At 36.0% G+C, this 17,174-nt stretch overlaps 1 protein-coding gene across 2 annotated transcripts; it reads right to left on the bottom strand.

The window, feature by feature from the left end:
- Positions 1-1,633: 1,633 nt before the first annotated feature.
- LOC114727072 (pentatricopeptide repeat-containing protein At1g31430-like) lies at positions 1,634-10,743 on the bottom strand. 2 transcript variants are annotated; one of them, XM_028913806.1, is made up of 5 exons: positions 10,596-10,743; positions 8,895-9,067; positions 4,083-6,748; positions 2,338-2,446; positions 1,634-2,065 (listed from the first exon to the last, which is right to left on the bottom strand). In XM_028913806.1, exon 3 carries the CDS (start codon positions 6,574-6,576, stop codon positions 4,585-4,587), a length of 1,992 nt encoding a protein of 663 aa, XP_028769639.1. In that variant the 5' UTR covers positions 6,577-6,748; positions 8,895-9,067; positions 10,596-10,743; the 3' UTR covers positions 1,634-2,065; positions 2,338-2,446; positions 4,083-4,584. The 2 variants fall into 2 exon arrangements, with proteins under 2 accessions (XP_028769639.1, XP_028769640.1); XM_028913807.1 differs by lacking the exon at positions 2,338-2,446.
- Between the last annotated feature and the right edge of the window lie 6,431 nt (positions 10,744-17,174).

The following is a 17,174-nucleotide window of genomic DNA, read 5'->3' as shown; positions in this document are numbered from 1 at the left end:
GCCAACAATCCCATGACCCTAAATAGAAGCATCTAAATGAAGTCTATCGAATACTTAGATTAGATATCTGAAGAGCTCTCCTTTTTAAAAAATCTTACAAGAAGAATATAGAACTGTTTACAGATGCTGATTGGGCAAGTGACCAAGACGATAGAAGATCCACCTCGGGGTACTGCACCTATATGTGGGGCAATCTTGTCACATGGAGAAGTAAGAAACAAAGTGTGATGGCTAGAAGCAGTGCAGAAGCTGAGTTTAGAGCTATTGCACTTGGGATATGTGAAGGCATATGGTTGAAGTGAGTACTCAGAGAACTCAAAATGAGCATGAGTCTACCTATAACACTATATTCAGACAGTATGGCAGCAATCAATATTTCTCATAACCCGGTTCAACATGACAGAACCAAGCATGTGGAGATAGATAGGCACTTCATAAGAGAAAAGATTGATAATGGGGTGATCCGATTAGAAAACATACCCTCCAGAGAGCAGACTGAAGATGTTCTTACAAAAGGATTGGCTAAAGACAAATTTGAATACTTCATTGGCAAGTTGGACATGTTCAATATTTATGATCCAACTTGAGGGGGAGTGTAGAAATCCCGATATAATAGGAACCCCGATATGTTAGGCAGATCTCTAGGAATTAATTGTAAATAGCATAGAATTTAAACTATAAATGATTTCTTGATTGTAATCGCATGATTCTCAACCTCACCATTGTGGGTCCAGATTCGGTTTGTTGTATATATGTTGATGTTCAGATTGAATAAAACATACAGAAGAATTGTCTCCCCTGTCTCGTCTTCTTCAAATTCAATAAACACAATGTCTTCAAATATAATTTGTTAAATGCGTGTGGCAGCAAAATGTGCTTCAAATCCTAAGACAGATCACATCTAATTTTTTCCGGCTATAATAACTGCACACATGTGCTTCTGAAACATAACTTATCCCACAACTACAATAATAACTTATCTTGCAACCACAATCAGCTTTTTCCACCTTTGCTACAACTTAAACAAATATAAAGAATACAAGCAACCTACCTTCCTTCATTTCACATAGCAAGCAAGGTCAACTTATTTTCTAAAATTCTGACATAGGACACAATTTGACACTTTCAATAAAGTGGAAAAAAGGGGCTGAATACTGACTTAAATAAATAATGCTTTAGATAAAGATTGCTGACTGCTATGACATATGCCTTTCTCACACGCCTCCTGCACCTTCATGATCCCAAAAACGTGACTAAATTTTAATGAACAGGGTCCATACATTGTCCATCAACCATCTCGGGACCAAGTTATAATTACAATAGTTATTTTGTGACTATAATCTTCCATTAGATGGCTGAAAAAATTTAATGCTCAACCTAAGCACAAAAAATTTAATGGTAGCGTATTGGCATAACTAAAATCAACTTCACACTAAAAACTACTTTCCCATCAACTTTACATACACACCTGTGTGCCTGTTTAAAGAAGTCATAGTTTGAAACAAAAAAAAATTAACTTGACACCTTTTACTGAACTTAGATTAGTTTATTGAAAAACTAAGCAAGACATTGAAACAATGATAATCATATCATTGAGAAAATGTAGAATGTAGAAAGAACATCATGCACTGGGGACGCAAAGTATAATATATATAAAATGTGGTTATCACATTTGATAGCAAAAATTGCTTGACCAAAATAAATTGAAATGAGAGAATTATTTACACATCTCTATTGATCAAAACCTGTCCCACAAATACATTAAAAAAAGTATACATATGAAACCCCTGAAAATTCGATTAGTCTCCATAAATAATTTTTTTAGAAAAAAAGGAAAACGCCACCACATTTTATTGAATTTGCGGACTAATATCTAAACCTACTAATGCCTCCACATCATTTGAAACATAACCATCACAATTATGAATTTATGGACCACCATAGCTTTGATAGAGTTGGAATGTGTTGGCAAGCCAAGATCTCACCCAAAATTGAGGATCCTTTTGCTGTTAAATTTTAGTGATCGTTGATGTAACTGCATATCAATTGTAAATCTCCAGTCTAGCTGCAAACATATATAAACATGAAATAAGGAACTGGATAATATCATAAATATATATATTAGATAATCAAGAAACACAACAGCTATCTCCTCAAAACATGAAGAGAAATGACCAAAAAGCTGATCATAATAGCGTATAAAAGATTCTCCGTCTCTAAAGTTCTTGGAGAAAAGGCTAATTCAACTACCAACCTATTAGCAATGCTCAGCCACTCTCATTCCCCAATGAATGATAATATATTGAAAATTGTGTTTCAATGTGTGTTTCAATGTACCTCCATGCTTGTGAATGAAAATGGCTCTCAAATCCAGTGTACTTCCACGATCATGGTCCTCTTTTTTGCTATTTTGTTGACAAAGTTTAATTCCACGTGAAGGAAGGTTCTGATATAATTAAAACTTAAATTTTGAGAGGGAAAAAAAGAAAAACAAAACAACAAGCAATGCCATAATTAATGTAGATCCATGACCAGTCAGCTCATTTTCAGATGAGAATCAAAATACTGTTCTATGAACATTATTTTATGAGTGGAAGTTATGGAGAATGATGAATGAAATGAAAAATTTGCAAAAGTTAATGCAAATGATTGCTTGTCATTCCAATTTATTTACTTGCATTTTTCAAACTTCCCTCACACCATATATGCATCACACACAGCATTTTAATGAACCATTCAAGTATTGTTGCTTTTTTCTTTTCCTTCCTTAAAATTGTTTTGTTGAAATCAACGGCTTGAGGGTTCCAAAAATCATACCCGATGAGAATCATGAAGCATAAATAGACAAAATGGTGGGAAATATAGGATGAAGAAGAATAAAGTAGAATAAGCACGAAAGAAATGGAAGGGAAAAAAAATGCTCATGATAAGAAAAGACCATGGAGAAATCCCACCTTTAAAGCCAAAGTAGTGAAGTTGTAGGTCAGAAATCAATCAATCAATCAACCAAAATGGAGATGAAGTTGAAGACCCCTCTAGTTGATCTCTCGGCCAACAAAGAGAAGAAATGAAAAAGAAAGAGAAAAATAGATGAGACAAGGAGAGATTACAAATACAAAGGGTGAGAGCAGAGCATCATATATGGGGGAGGAAAAAAAAAAATTCTCCCTTCACGAGAGGAGCAACAACTTGAGCAAAGGAGAAACTGCTTGAAGCTTCTAGAAGATTCTCCCCCCGGGGGGTCCCTCACCGGCATTGGTGAAGAGAAGAAGAAAATGAGGGGAAAAGGAAACAAATTAATAGAGCTTCAATTTTGAATTTGAACAGGGGAGTAGGTGTAGTAGGCTAAGAAAATGACAGATGAGAACATCCTTCTAAAAAAAAAAAAAAAAGTGATGCCGGGAGCTGGCACTGTTTATAAGCTGTTACTGTTCATAGAACAGTATTTTGAGTGAGGAGCCGACATGGATCTGAAAATGAACCGGCTGATCATTGATTTTGATTTATTATTATAGGTTGATTGATTGGTCTAGTCTACATATGATGAAATTGGTTAAACTTAGAACTGGAGACTAAATTTGGCTTAAACAAATTGAAACATCAGATATTGAACAATATAATATCGCAGTCTAAACAAAATTGATTGAATAATATGTTGTGCAAAAGATAACGGGGGAAGAGCAAGCAATTCATACAAATGACTGAGAACTAAAATGTTACTGCCTAAATAGTTAGAACTGCATGTGGATTCAAAGAATCAAAACTAATTGAAATATCAGATCAAGAAAGATATAATATCACAGTTAAAACGGCTAGAATTGAATAGTATTATATTCTGCAAAAAGATAGGGAGGGAATGAGCAGAAAGATCAATCAATGAGCGATTCATACAACTAATCAAGTTATATACATCAATACATCGCTGCCTAAACAATTGAAAATGAAAACGAAATTGGCTAATATGGTTTCAAGGAAATCAAACCAATTGAAACATCATATAGCTTAAGATCTATGTGTTATCATTTCGTCCTCTGAAGAAACAAATTTAAGTAGAAGTAAAAGCTAAGAGAGGAAAGACTCACTTGAGAACATCTGGCTCTCATTATGTATGAGTAAGGAATCTGAGGCATCTGGTTAACGCTCCAAGGATCCCTAAAGCAGGCCTCTTAGATGATAGAATTATCTTGCTACAGGGGAGCCAGGAAGATCTTCTAAGGAAAAAGTTTGAGATGAAGCTTATATTTGGGCTCTCCTCCATCATGACTGGCACGGATTGCTAGATTTAGAATATGCTTATCAATGTTTGAAAGACGAGTCTTTTCAATAAGTTTTGAAGATTAATCTAACAACAAATCAGTACAGAAAATATTCAGTCCAAAACTCATCCACAAATAGCATTTAAACTTTTATCCAAGACTTCATTCTTCAACACTTCATGCATCCTCCCAGAGAGGATTTTTAAATTGGTTCCATGCTTGTGGCAGGTTGGCTGTACCATAAAAAATGGCAAGAAACATTTTCAATCTCTTAGACCTGATCCTTAGTTCGACAGGAAACTGATATTCCTCAACCACAATTTCGCAGTTAAGAATTCATTAGACATAAAATTTCTGTTTCCATCTCATTTACTTCTGAACCAAACAAGGGTTTAGTTATTGCATCCAGCATGGAATATGTGTCTCTTATTTCAGGGTGACCTATTTCAGGGTGAGATGGGTCGCCAACAAGAAACTCATGGAGAATGCCATTCACCTCAATAGCACTACATCCAGGAAATTTCCTGATTCCCAAGTCTTTCATCTTGTTTCTGACCTTGCTCACATCTTCCCATCTGTCAGCAGAAGCATAAATGTTAGCCAAAAGCGTATGCAAACTGGAATCACTATATTCAATATTTCCCAGTCGTTGAGCAATCCTTTCGCCCATTTCAATATTGCCATAAAATCTGCAGGCACTCAGCAGAGATCCATAAAGTGGAATTATCATCTCATTTTTTTGATCTGGCAACTTCTTAATTAGCTCTTCTGCTTCATGTAGCAGTCCAGCTCGACCAAGAAGATCAATGAAACACCCATAGTGTTGCACCTTGGGCTCAATTTGATATGTTCTCTTCATGGAATAAAAGATCTTACGCCCTTCTTCTACCAATCCCCCATGACTGCAAGCACTTAGAACACCAATAAAGGTGATGTCATCAGGCCTAGCCCCAAATTTTTTCATTTCTTGAAAGAGCTCAAGGGCTTTGCTTGTCTTACCATTCAATGCAAGACCACAGACAATAGAAGTCCATGTGGCTGTATCTCTTTCCCTTAACCTATAGAAAATCTCCAAAGATTTCTCTATGCAACCACATTTTGCATACATTTCAATGAGGGCAGTACCAACCACGGCATCCAATGTCACTTTGTTCCCGTCTATGTAACCATGAATCCATTTCCCTTGCTCCAGGGCTCCCAACTGAGCACAACCTGTAAGGAGAGTAACAACAATAAATTTATCTGGTTTGATTCTTCTCATTTGCATCTCTTGAAATAATGCAACTGCCTCATCAAAGCGATTGAATTGCACATAGCCATTAATCATAGTTGTCCAAAGAACAATATCCCTCGTTGGACTTTTCTCAAACAAATCTCGAGCTTCATCCAGCTGACCACAAGTCACATACCCATTTATCATACTTGTCCAACAAATCACATTTTTCATAGGCACCTCATCAAAAATTTCCTGAGCTATACTTACGCAGCCACACTTGCAGTACATGTCCACTAATGCATTGCCCACTATAGTTGTTAAAAGGAATTCACTCAAGACATAACTGTGAATTTCCTTACCAAGGTCCAAATCTTTTAATGCTGTACAGGCTGATAGAGTGCTTACCACCGTAGCTTCATCAGGCTTCTCATTGCTTTCTTCTAGCATCCGCTGAAAAATAGTAATGGCATCTTTGAATCTCCTACACTTTACATAACTTGTAATCATGATATTCCAAGAAACCTTATCTTTCTCTAACATATTTTCAAATAACTTTTCAAAACTATCTACTTTACCCAATTCTGCATACATTCTCATTAGTGAGTTACAAACATAAGTATCAAGCTCAAGCCCGGTCTTCACTATGAAGCCATGAACCTTCACAGCTTCATTAAACTGTCCAATACAACCAATAGCCTTGAGGACAAATGGATATGTATAATTATCTGGCCATAAACCATCTTTTCTCAGTTGACTAAATAAGGAAATGGCTTCTCTGAAACTACTCTTTTCCACAAAGGCTTTGGTCATAAGATTGTATATAAACAAGGATGGCTTGTGAAGGTAGTTAAAGGTTCTACATGCATAGTGTAAGTCCCCAACAGATGAGTCAGTACAGATGACCATAAGTTTGCCGAGGGTGTCCAAGTCTTCATGTAGACCCGCAAGAAACATCTGAGCCTGGATTTGCTTGAGGTGGAACATTGATTTGCAAGCTTTGAGAAGGCCAATGCACGCTCTCTTGGTCAGTTTTCCACCATGTGTTGAGGTAGAGAACTTGTGTGACTTAATGAGCAAAAGAAAAGTATGACTGTATACAGGCATTATTGGAAGTTATGCTGAGCAATGCAAATAAATTTGTGAATGATGTGAAATTTTGACCTCGTCCCTTCATTTCAGATCATAGTCTAAACTCTCATGCCCTTCCTTTTGTTTTCTTATTGTTTTCCTCACATGGCATCCTTGAAGTATCATTGATTTTCTTCACAGGCTAACTCTGGGTTACAAAATTTCCAGATGTCATAATCATGAAGAAATAGAAGAAATCCCTAAGGAAAATCAACTCAAAGGTCAAGAAAGACAGAAAAAACAAATTTGTCAGCTAATATTTCAGCAGAATTTAAGGTGCACACAAAAGAACATTACTTGAACTGAGCAGGACTATGAAATCAGAGCATGTTCAAAGTTCACATGAAATCATCCTTTCCAAGGACTGCTTTCCAACAAATCTACCTAAATCACTGAAAGCAAGATTGAATAATGTTCAAATTCTACCGTCTAAACTTTAGAGCATACCATCAAGTTTTTGTGGTTGCAAGTGTATGTGCTTCCCAAGGGAGGGAAGGCAGGAGAGGAGGCATAATAAAATAAACTGTTACATCAATAATTTATATCTCCCTTTACGAAAAAAAACCACCAAAACAAAAATATAAAATATATTGATGTAACATATTGCACTGCTTAGAAGTTACAATGAATGGAACTATTTCCTCAATAAGAATAAGTAAATTTTCTTTGAGACAGGAAAAGTTCAAAAGTTATAGTGTTAAATATTAGGGTTAAGGTGCAATTTTAACAATAATGTTTTTTGCTAAGAGCATTTGGCACCATTAAGTTTTGAAAGGTGCAAAATTATACACAAACTTTAAAATACGGAGCAATTTCATCGCTTCTGTTAATAGGTCTAGACGGTCGTTTCTTTTTCTAAGGTGGGTCCAGCTATGTGTCTATCTGTCTGGCTCAGCATAATCCTTTCACTAAAAACATTATACATCACCCTCTTAAATTTTATCTCTCCTCCTTCTCTTTATGTCAATTCCTCCCCCCAACAAATCAGACTCAATTCTCTATCTCTCTCCCCTTTTCAAGTTCATCTCCTCTTCCTCTGGCAACAGCAACTTAGAATTCAAGAACCAAATGACTGTTCTCCATGAGAAGCTTAAGGGGGGAGAGTGTGCACTATTGTATTTGATGCATCTGAGAAGGAGATAGAGGCATCGACACTGGAGGCCATCGACTTTGCGAACAAAGGAGGCAACGCAAGGAAACAAGATGTTATGTGGTCTAACGAGTTGGAAGGCGGCCGACCACATTTTGTTGAGCTTGTTTGACGAGACGAGGGAGAAAAATCAAGGTAATAAGCTTGGTTGATGTAGTTGGAAGGAATGATCAAAGGATAGTTTTTAGAAAGATGGTTAGGCCTCCAATTGTTTGGAATTAATCTGCTTGGACTGCCATAATTCTTGAATTATTTAGCTTTATTCATCAAGCTCCAAGGTACAAAGGACGTGCCAGGTGAGTGGAAAAGGACCTAAACTGTGTTCTTTATTGAAAGAAATTTCCTTCTGTGAAAGAGAGTCCTCTGTTTTGTATTTGGTGTGAGGAAGGCCATTAAAAATTGTTTATGGTTGGGATTTGTTTTGACTGCTTGGCACTTGTTGTTATTTGATAAGAAAGTCGGGAGGGAGACTAGAATTTAAATGAGGTGAAGAGAGGAGAGAGAAAGATGGAGAATAAGAAGAATAAGTATGTCAGGCGAGCGAAGAAAGAGAGAGAGAGAGAGAAGGGTGAGGCAAAGGAAAAGGGAAGGGAAAAGCAAAGGAAATGTGCACAAATGTGGGACCCACTGAACTAAAAGGTGACGGACGTTTAACACAGTTAACGGAATGGTAAAATTGCCCTGTTTTATAAAGATTGTGTATAATTTTGCACCCTTCAAAACTTAATGGTGCTAGATGCTCTTAACAGAAAACTTTATTGTTAAAATTGCACATTAACCCCTAAATATTATCAAACTGAACATCATCCTCTAGAGCTCCTTCTTTGGAACTATCAACTCACTTTCCTAGTAGGTGCCAAGTGCTTTTATGCTGAATTTCTCAGTATATGAAAAGAATGGACACCAATTTGTTCCCTTACGTTTGAAGAAATCCTGACCAAAAACCAAAAAAAGAAGAAGAAGAAGAAATCACTTTTTCCATGATGTTTTCTTCTTTCGTTGTACTTCTTTTTTTTCCATAAAAATATATCCAAGTTCGTATTGCATTAATGATGGAAATAATAACAGTCAAAGAAAAAGGGCCAAAAAGAAATATCAATTCCTAAAAACCAATTAACTGAACTGGTTTGGTTGAATGTCATACCCAAAATTGCAGGTCACCAATCATGAAAATACCCTTTATCCCCTATTGTTGATGACCCAGCCCTTCATTGTTTGGAAGTAAGCAAAGCATAAGACCACTTTACAAGAAATGAAGTCCTCATTAGTCGCTCACTTGATGCAGCATCCACCACTCCTTGCCTAGGCTAGGACGTTCTACAAAATAAAGGATTAATTTCACTACTTATCCATCCAGTCAACGCCTTTCTATGCAAATAGAGTACACTTAATCATGAAAAGCGGCTGAGTTAATAATTCTTAGTCCCATGATTTTATTAAAGGATATCTAGTGTTTATATAGACATAATTGAGGCCACAAGAATGCCCCCAACAAAGATAACTAGGTTAAAATCTATCTAAATCCCTTAAAGGATAAAATAAAATAAATTAAAAACAAATCTGACTTGATAAGGATAAACTAAAGAGATAAAATACTAATAAACAGAATAATAAGTAAATAATAAATAACATGGGACATGCCATTCAACAGTTACAGTGCTAATCAAATAACTCACGTCCCAAGTTTCTAATTTGAAGAACAAAGAAAAGGGGAAAAAATCAAGGAGCTCCAATTATAAGGGAAGGGATGTGCAAACAGGACACAGATGGGCAATATAAAATCCAACATACTCCATTTCGAAAACACAACACAACAAAGCGGCAGCCTCACTTTCAGGAATGAAGAGGGAAAAATATACAAAAGCACAACTATTTCCTACAAAATCATGGAACATTAACTCAAAACAGTACATACATTAACCGCAAATATGCATGAGAGATGTAATCAGGACTGACATGGCTTGATATAAAAATCTAGCTGCACAAAGAATTCTCCAAAAGCTTCAGAAAGATCTTTCTATTCACCAGGAGAACCTATCTTAAAATATCAATTTTCATATTTCTATATCAATATAAGTCCGTCATTCTAACAAAATATTAGCCTCATCCTCGTTATCATTTTTCTGATTAGTTTATTCTTAACATTCGTGATTCAACATCTTCTACACAAAGTATAAGAATGCACATAGATACACCATTATCACACACAATGACATAATTACTGCACACACATGCAGTATATGTACTCTAGCAGTTACAACTAACGAGGCCCAATTGCATATTTATGCTACCTCTGTATAGCAGTGAGAAGGTCAGAGAGGGCCAGAGAATATCAAATATATATAGTCAAACAACAAAGACACAGCGCATTCTTCATATTAGAATTAGCAGCACCAAATAGGCAAATTTATCATCCAATGAGCTTCCAAGAATCAGAAAGAACCACTATGCAGAACCAAATGGAGCATAAACTTGAATCAGAAATCCCTACTCATTTAGAATCTTTCAGGCTTTCACATTAGCATTACCAGCACCTAATATTCACAAAATTCATAGTCATTCACAAGAGATATTTCAGCTAGCAGAACATTAATCGGAAATCATGCATAATAGGATTCAAGAATGATGAATTATCGTTCAGATGAAAAACAAGAGGAGTACCGCTAGAAAGAACAAGAGCAGCGAGCAGCAGCAAAACAAACATATTTTAGATGAAAATCAAAGACTAAAAAGAAACGGATTAAACAGAAATACTATACAATTTAAAACAAAACAAAAAAACAGAGAGAGAGATTGTGAGAAGAATAGTATCAATGGAGCAACGAATTAAAAGAGGACTAGAGACCAGAAAACCACGACGGAGCAATTAAGCAACCCCCGACTACGGACAACGATAGAGGCCACCGCAAAAAGGCTGAAGACAGAGAAGGAACAACGGAGAACGACGATGACGAAAGTCTCCCACGTTAACCCCTCGCAGTCCGGGCGTAGCTTTTCGCCGTTTACCCCATGCGTAATGCGTCCGCGGCTGTCCACTGCCCCTCCGTCCTTGTTTTTTTTTTTTTTTTTTTTTGCCCTTTGCAGGGAAAAAAAAGGGGGGGTTTTCTTAGATAATTGGTTTTATTATTTTCTGAAAATAAAAAGGAAAATTTCCAAAAAAATTACTGTTGAATTTAAAAATTCTCAAACGGCCACCTCAATAAACAAAATTTCAGTTTAGGAGTAGCGTGCCAAATTGAAATTTTTAAATTTGCTAAAATGACTATATTATCTTTTTCCCCCCCAAAAAAAAACCATTAATCACTTTCACAAGCCAGCTAGTTGCTGGAGCTCTAGCATCGACAGCCACTACCAGAGTTTAATGGGTTGCCGATCATTAAAGCTCTAACGGCTAGTTGACGATTAGTCACTAGAGTTTTGGGAATTTTTATCAAGTCTAGTAACGTGATTAATAAGTTCTTTGATGTTATTAACAAGTTTGGTATCGCCATTAACAACATGTTTTCTAGGAAATTTAAAAAAATAACATTTCAAAAAGTAGCATTTTCACAACTCAAGTAACACGATTAACAAGTCATATAACGATATTAACAACTTTCATAATGCCATTAATCACGTGATCTAAGAACTTTTCACCGAAGCTCTGGCAGCAACCATTTTTTTTAGATTTGTTTAAGTCGAGTAATGCGATTAATAAGTTCTTTAACGTTATTAACAAGTTTAGTATTGCCGTTAATAATAAGTTTTCTAGGAGATTTAAAAAGTGGCATTTTTTCAACTTAAGTAACACAGCTAACAAGTCATGTAATAATATTAACAACTATTATAATGCCATTAATCATGTAGGGGGTGTTTGGGAAGCCCAATAAGCACTTTTCTGCAAATCAAGGCAAACTCTTCCACATATTTACTCCGTATACTGCAAAAGCACTTTTAAAACTATGGTTTTGATCTTACCCAAACACTCCCTTGATCTGAAATCCTTTTACACTTTAAGAAATTAGCAATGACATCATAAATGGGCAAATTTTCAAGTCCAATAACGCCATTAACAAGTTCTTTAATGTTGTTAATAAGTTTGATATAGCCGTTAATAATAGGCTTTCCAAGAAATTCAAAAAGTATTACTTTTACAATTTTAGCAATGTCGTTAACAAGTTATATAATGATATTAACAACTCTCGTAATGCTATTAAAAAATTTCCTTATGAAGGTTGATATTTTTAAGGGAAAATTACACACAGGTCTCACAGAAGGCAATTAATTATGAAAAAGTCCCTGAAACTCCCCAAATGCTTCCTAAGTCCCCAGGGACCTTGGGAAAATTAACTTCAATTATGATATCACCTACTTATCCCTGTTAATTTGAGTGTGAATAATTTGCCCACCTTAAACCCTCTGGACCACCTTCTTCGCGTTTCCAGCTTTCCGTTACAGCACAGGTAGCTTCACATCTATTGGCAGCGAGCTTCACATCCATCGGCAACCAGCTTCACTCACATCATTGACGACCTTCATACCCCATCATCGACGACCTTCACACCCCACTGCTAGTGAGCCTCGTGGGTTCCATCATCAATGAGCTTCGCACCTAACCGCCGACGAGCATCTCTCTCTCTCTTGGTATATCATATTGATATTATCTATTACTGGTATATTTAGGTAAGTCGCTTCTCAGTTTCAAAGCAGTAGTTGTTAGCTCAGATGGTATCTTGTTACAATTGAGGCCTGAGGATCCTGACCCATGGAAATGGAGAGGAGTGAAATGCGATCCTAAATCCAAGAGTTATCACTATAATGAGTTTCCATGATGACTTTTCTTGCTAAGTTCATGTTATATTAGTAAATGATTCTCAGATTTGAGGTGCGTTACGGTAGACAAATTTTTCTTAATCTTATATCTAATTTTACTTTCATTAGTGATATTTGAGGAGTTTAGCTCGCCATAAGTTGAGCAGATCTATACCACCTGACCTTGGGAGGCTAAAGCATTTAACTGTTCTGTATGTACTTTTAATTATGTATAATTTTTCCGAGACATTTGATTCTGGTGCTTTACTGCTTGCTGTTGGATATGATTTAATCATAATCTGTGTATGCTGTAGTGCCCTTCACAACAACAATTTCTATGGGGTAATTCCATCTGAATTGGGAAATTGTATTGACTTGCAGAGAATGTATGTATCTTATTTTGTTCCTTTTCCACATCAATTCTCTTACTTGGGAAATTATATATAATTATCTTAGTAGGTGAAGAAATTATGCTAAAGTGATTTAACATCATAACTAAGCACGCAATCCTTGATGATATAGCTAAACATGTTTTCCTATACAATACACAAAATATGAGGGATGAGCCATGTTATTCATGACTTTTGATTAGTGTAGCTTGATAGAGATTTTATATCAATATTTTGATATATTGATTTCACACCGACATTTGCCATAGTATTTTTTCTGTTGGCCTTCTATAGAACTTGACTTTTTAGAAATCAAGTTAATAGGAAATATTAGGTTTTTGTATTGGTTTTGATTGATTCCTATCGAGAATAATTTGAATCTTTCTTGTACAGATTCTTGCAGGGCAATTACCTAAGTGGAGCGATTCCAAATGAACTAGGAAACCTATCACAACTCAAAAGTTTGTGAGTGTAGTATTTTAGTGTAGTTTCTGGTTCATTTCATCCAATTTATGTTGTTATAAGGATGGACAAATCACATTCATTCATTATATTCCTGTATTTTCTAAGGATATATCAAGTAACTCCCTCAGTGGTAATATACCTCCATCACTTAGGAAACTGTATAATCTCAAAAATTTGTAAGATGCCTTGGTTTTCTTTGTTTTTTTTTGTTTTTCACTTTGCTCTTTTTTATTTATATGTTTTGTAGATTTTACTATCAAAGCAAAATTGAATGTTCTTATTGTTGTGGTAATGGTTGATGCTTTAAACCTTCAAGTAATGTTTCAACCAATTTTTTGGTCGGACCAATACCTTGTGATGGTGGCAACATTACTGAATGCACATGTTAGTCATTTAAAAATAACCAAACTCATTTGTACTTAATGCTTTTATCAAGAGACTGAGGATGCCAAAATTAGTAACTTGTAACAAGATTGTTATTTTTAAGGGTTGATTTACGTATTTTCTAATTTCAAGGACTAAAGTTGATTAAACTGCTAGTATGGAACCATGTTATTAATGTACTCTAACATAAGCCAAGGATTGATTTACTTTATCATTCCAAAAACAAATAACCCCTCTTTTAAAGTGACAAGTAGTTGGAAAGTTATAATGTGATGACAGTATTTTTTTTCCTTTTTGCAATTTAACAAAATGACTAAAGAGTAAGAGCATAGATGGACAAAGGCCTAGGAACTTCTCTAGATATATATTATTTATTGAAGAATTTTATGAGAAGAACAAGAAGAAGTTTAAGTCTTTTGAAGAGGGCACTAACCCTGTGAAAGGCTTGGGGGAAGTTAACAGAATAGGAGAGAGAACAATATAGTGAAAAGGCTAAAGAAATGAGAGTCCTACTAAAAGGGAAGAATTATATTGTTCCCTTCCACACACGGTGTGCTCTGGGACAATTTATGGAAGTTTGCAAGCACTTAAAGTAAAGGACAGATAAGATGGAAAGGCTGAAAAGGATTGGTTTTGATAAATTGGTTGAAATATGCTGCTCACAAATTTATAGAGATTTTTGTGGTGAATTGATCCGTGTGTTTGACCCTGTAAGTAAGAAAATATCAATTCGAGGAAAGAGGTATGAAATGGGGTCCGGAGATGTAAATCAATTGATGAGCCTACCATTTAAGGGGCAAGAAATTAAAATGAATGTGGAGACTGAAGATGAAACATTTAAGGAATTAAGGAGTGACTACGAGAAAGTGCCATACAAAATAATAAGAAGATGGTTGATTGAAGGAAAAGAGGATGAAAAGTTTGAATTCCTTTTTGTTATGTATGCATTAGGAGTCCTCTTGTGTCCTAGCTCTAGTGTATGGGTGAGTGATATAAAGTGTTGAGGGTTATGGTGGGGACAAATGATAGTTTAGGATACTATGATTGGAGCAGTTTAGTTTTCAGAGAATTTTGCAATTCAATTGCAGAGTTCAAGAAAGGAAAGAAGAAAGGAAAAGCTAATGGGACGAAAAATGTGGGAGGTTGCTTGTACTTCTTAACGGTAAGTATGGGTATGACTCATTTACTTTGATGTTAGTTGTATTGTCAATGTGCTATGTATGTTGCAATCGGTTGCTCTGTATGTTGTCATTTATTACTCTATGTTGTCATTCGCTGGTATGTATGCTGTCAATTGCTTATGTGTATGTTGTGATTGGCTGGTGTGAAGGTTGTTATTGTCCTGTGTGCAGGTTGTCATTGGCCTCTGCTGGTTTGTCACTTGCTTATGTATAGGTTGTAATTGCTTGCTGTTCTTGCTGTCATTAAGTTTAGCGTAGGTTGTCATTGGCTGCTATGCATATTGTGAATGACACAACTACAGGTTGTGATTGGCTTATGTGTAGGTTGTGACTATATGCTGTGCATGTTGTCATTCGGTTTAGCATGGGTTGTCATTGGCCTCATACTCCACTACCAGAAAAAAGGCTTTTAACGGCTATTATTAAGGGTTTTTCATGACAGTTTTGGAGGCGCAGTGGATACAATCAACGTTGAAAGGTAAATAAAACACGGCGGTCTTACCAAAAACCGCCGTGGAAAATGGAATTTCCACGGTGGTTATTGATAAAACCGCTGTGGAATTCCATTTTCTGCGACTGTCTTTGGCAGAATAGCTGTGGTAAATGTTTTTAACGATGGTTATTTAAAGGGTTAAGGTGTAATTTTAACAATAATGTTTTTTGCTAAGAGCATTTGGCACCATTGAGTTTTGAAAGGTGCAAAATTATACACAAACTTTAAAATACGGAGCAATTTCATCACTTCTGTTACTAGGTCTAGACTGCCGTTTCTTTTTCTGAGTTGGGTCCAACTATGTGTCTGGCTTGGCATAATCCTCTCACTAAACACATTACATATCACCCTCTTAAATTTCATCTCTCCTCCTTCTCTTTATGTCAATTCCTCGCCCCTAACAAATCAGACTCAATTCTCTATCTCTCTCCCCTTTTCAAGTTCATCTCCTCTTCCTCTGGTAACAGCAACTTAGAATTCAAGAACCAAATGACTGTTCTCCATGAGAAGCTTAAGGGGGGGAGAGTGTGTACTATTGTATTTGATGGATCTGAGAAGAGATAGAGGCATCGACATTGGAGGCCATTGACTTTGCGAACAAAGGAGGCAACACAAGGAAATGAGATGTTATGTGGTCTGACAAGTTAGAAGGCGGCCAGCCACATTCTGTTAAGCTTGTTTGACGAGACGAGGGAGAAAAGTCAAGGTAATAAGCTTGGTTGATGTAGTTGGAAGGAATGATCAAAGGATAGTTTTTAGAAAGATGGTTAGGCCTCCAATTGTTTGGAATTAATCTGCTTGGACTGCCATAATTCTTGAATTATTTAGCTTTATTCATCGAGCTCCGAGGTACAAAGGATGTGCCAGGTGAGTGGAAAAGGACCTAAATTGTGTTCTTTATTGAAAGAAATTTCCTTCTATGAAAGAGAGTCCTCTGTTTTGTATTTGGTGTGAGGAAAGCCATTAAAAATTGTTTATGGTTGGGCTTTGTTTTGACTGCTTGGCACTTGTTGTTATTTGATAAGAAAGGCGGGAGGGAGACTAGAGTTTAAATGAGGCGAAGACAGGAGAGAGAAAGATGGAGAATAAGAAGAATAAGTATGTCAGGAGAGGGAAGAAAGAGAGAGAGAGAAAGTTGGAGAGAGAGAAGGGTGAGGCAAAGGAAAAGGGAAGGGAAAAGCAGAGGAAACGTGCACAAATGTGGGACCCACCGAACTAAAAGGTGACGAATGTTTAACACAGTTAATAGAGTGGTAAAATTGCCCTGTTTTTATAAAGATTTTGTATAATTTTGCACCCTTCAAAACTTAATGGTGCTAGATGCTCTTAACGAAAAACTTTATTGTTAAAATTACACTTTAATCTTAAAAAAATATGGATAGGGATAGGAAAGGGGAAAAAAGGTATAGAAAAAGGACAAGAAAATTATAGACACAAATATGGGTGTGGAAAGAAAGGAAAGCAGGAACAAAGTATTTAGGAAAGTGACTATCCTGCAAGAAAAGAACTCAAGTTAGGCAAGTAGCATGAAAAGGAAGGAAAAGGAATAAGAAATAAAAGAAAAAAGGAAAATTGAAGAGAAAGAATAGGAAAGTAGTATGAAAAGGAAAGGAATTCAAAATAGGAAAGTAGAAGTCTTACAACCCAAGCATAAAGATTTAGGAAATTAATTGTGACTTGCATTGGAAGCTCTTTTTTCAAATTAGGAAACTTGCCTTTTA

The sequence above is a fragment of the Neltuma alba genome, unplaced genomic scaffold, assembly GCF_004799145.2.
Source record: "Neltuma alba isolate B1F8T4 unplaced genomic scaffold, ASM479914v2 tig00012436_pilon, whole genome shotgun sequence".
NCBI classification, from domain to species: domain Eukaryota; kingdom Viridiplantae; phylum Streptophyta; class Magnoliopsida; order Fabales; family Fabaceae; genus Neltuma; species Neltuma alba.
Note: the sequence above shows the minus strand (reverse complement) of the source record. Positions and strands in the feature narration are given on the sequence as shown.

What these genes read in the sequence shown, in the direction of transcription:
- LOC114727072 (XM_028913806.1), bottom strand. Translation starts at nt 6,576, where the DNA reads ATGCCTGTATACAGTCATACTTTTCTTTTGCTCATTAAGTCACACAAG.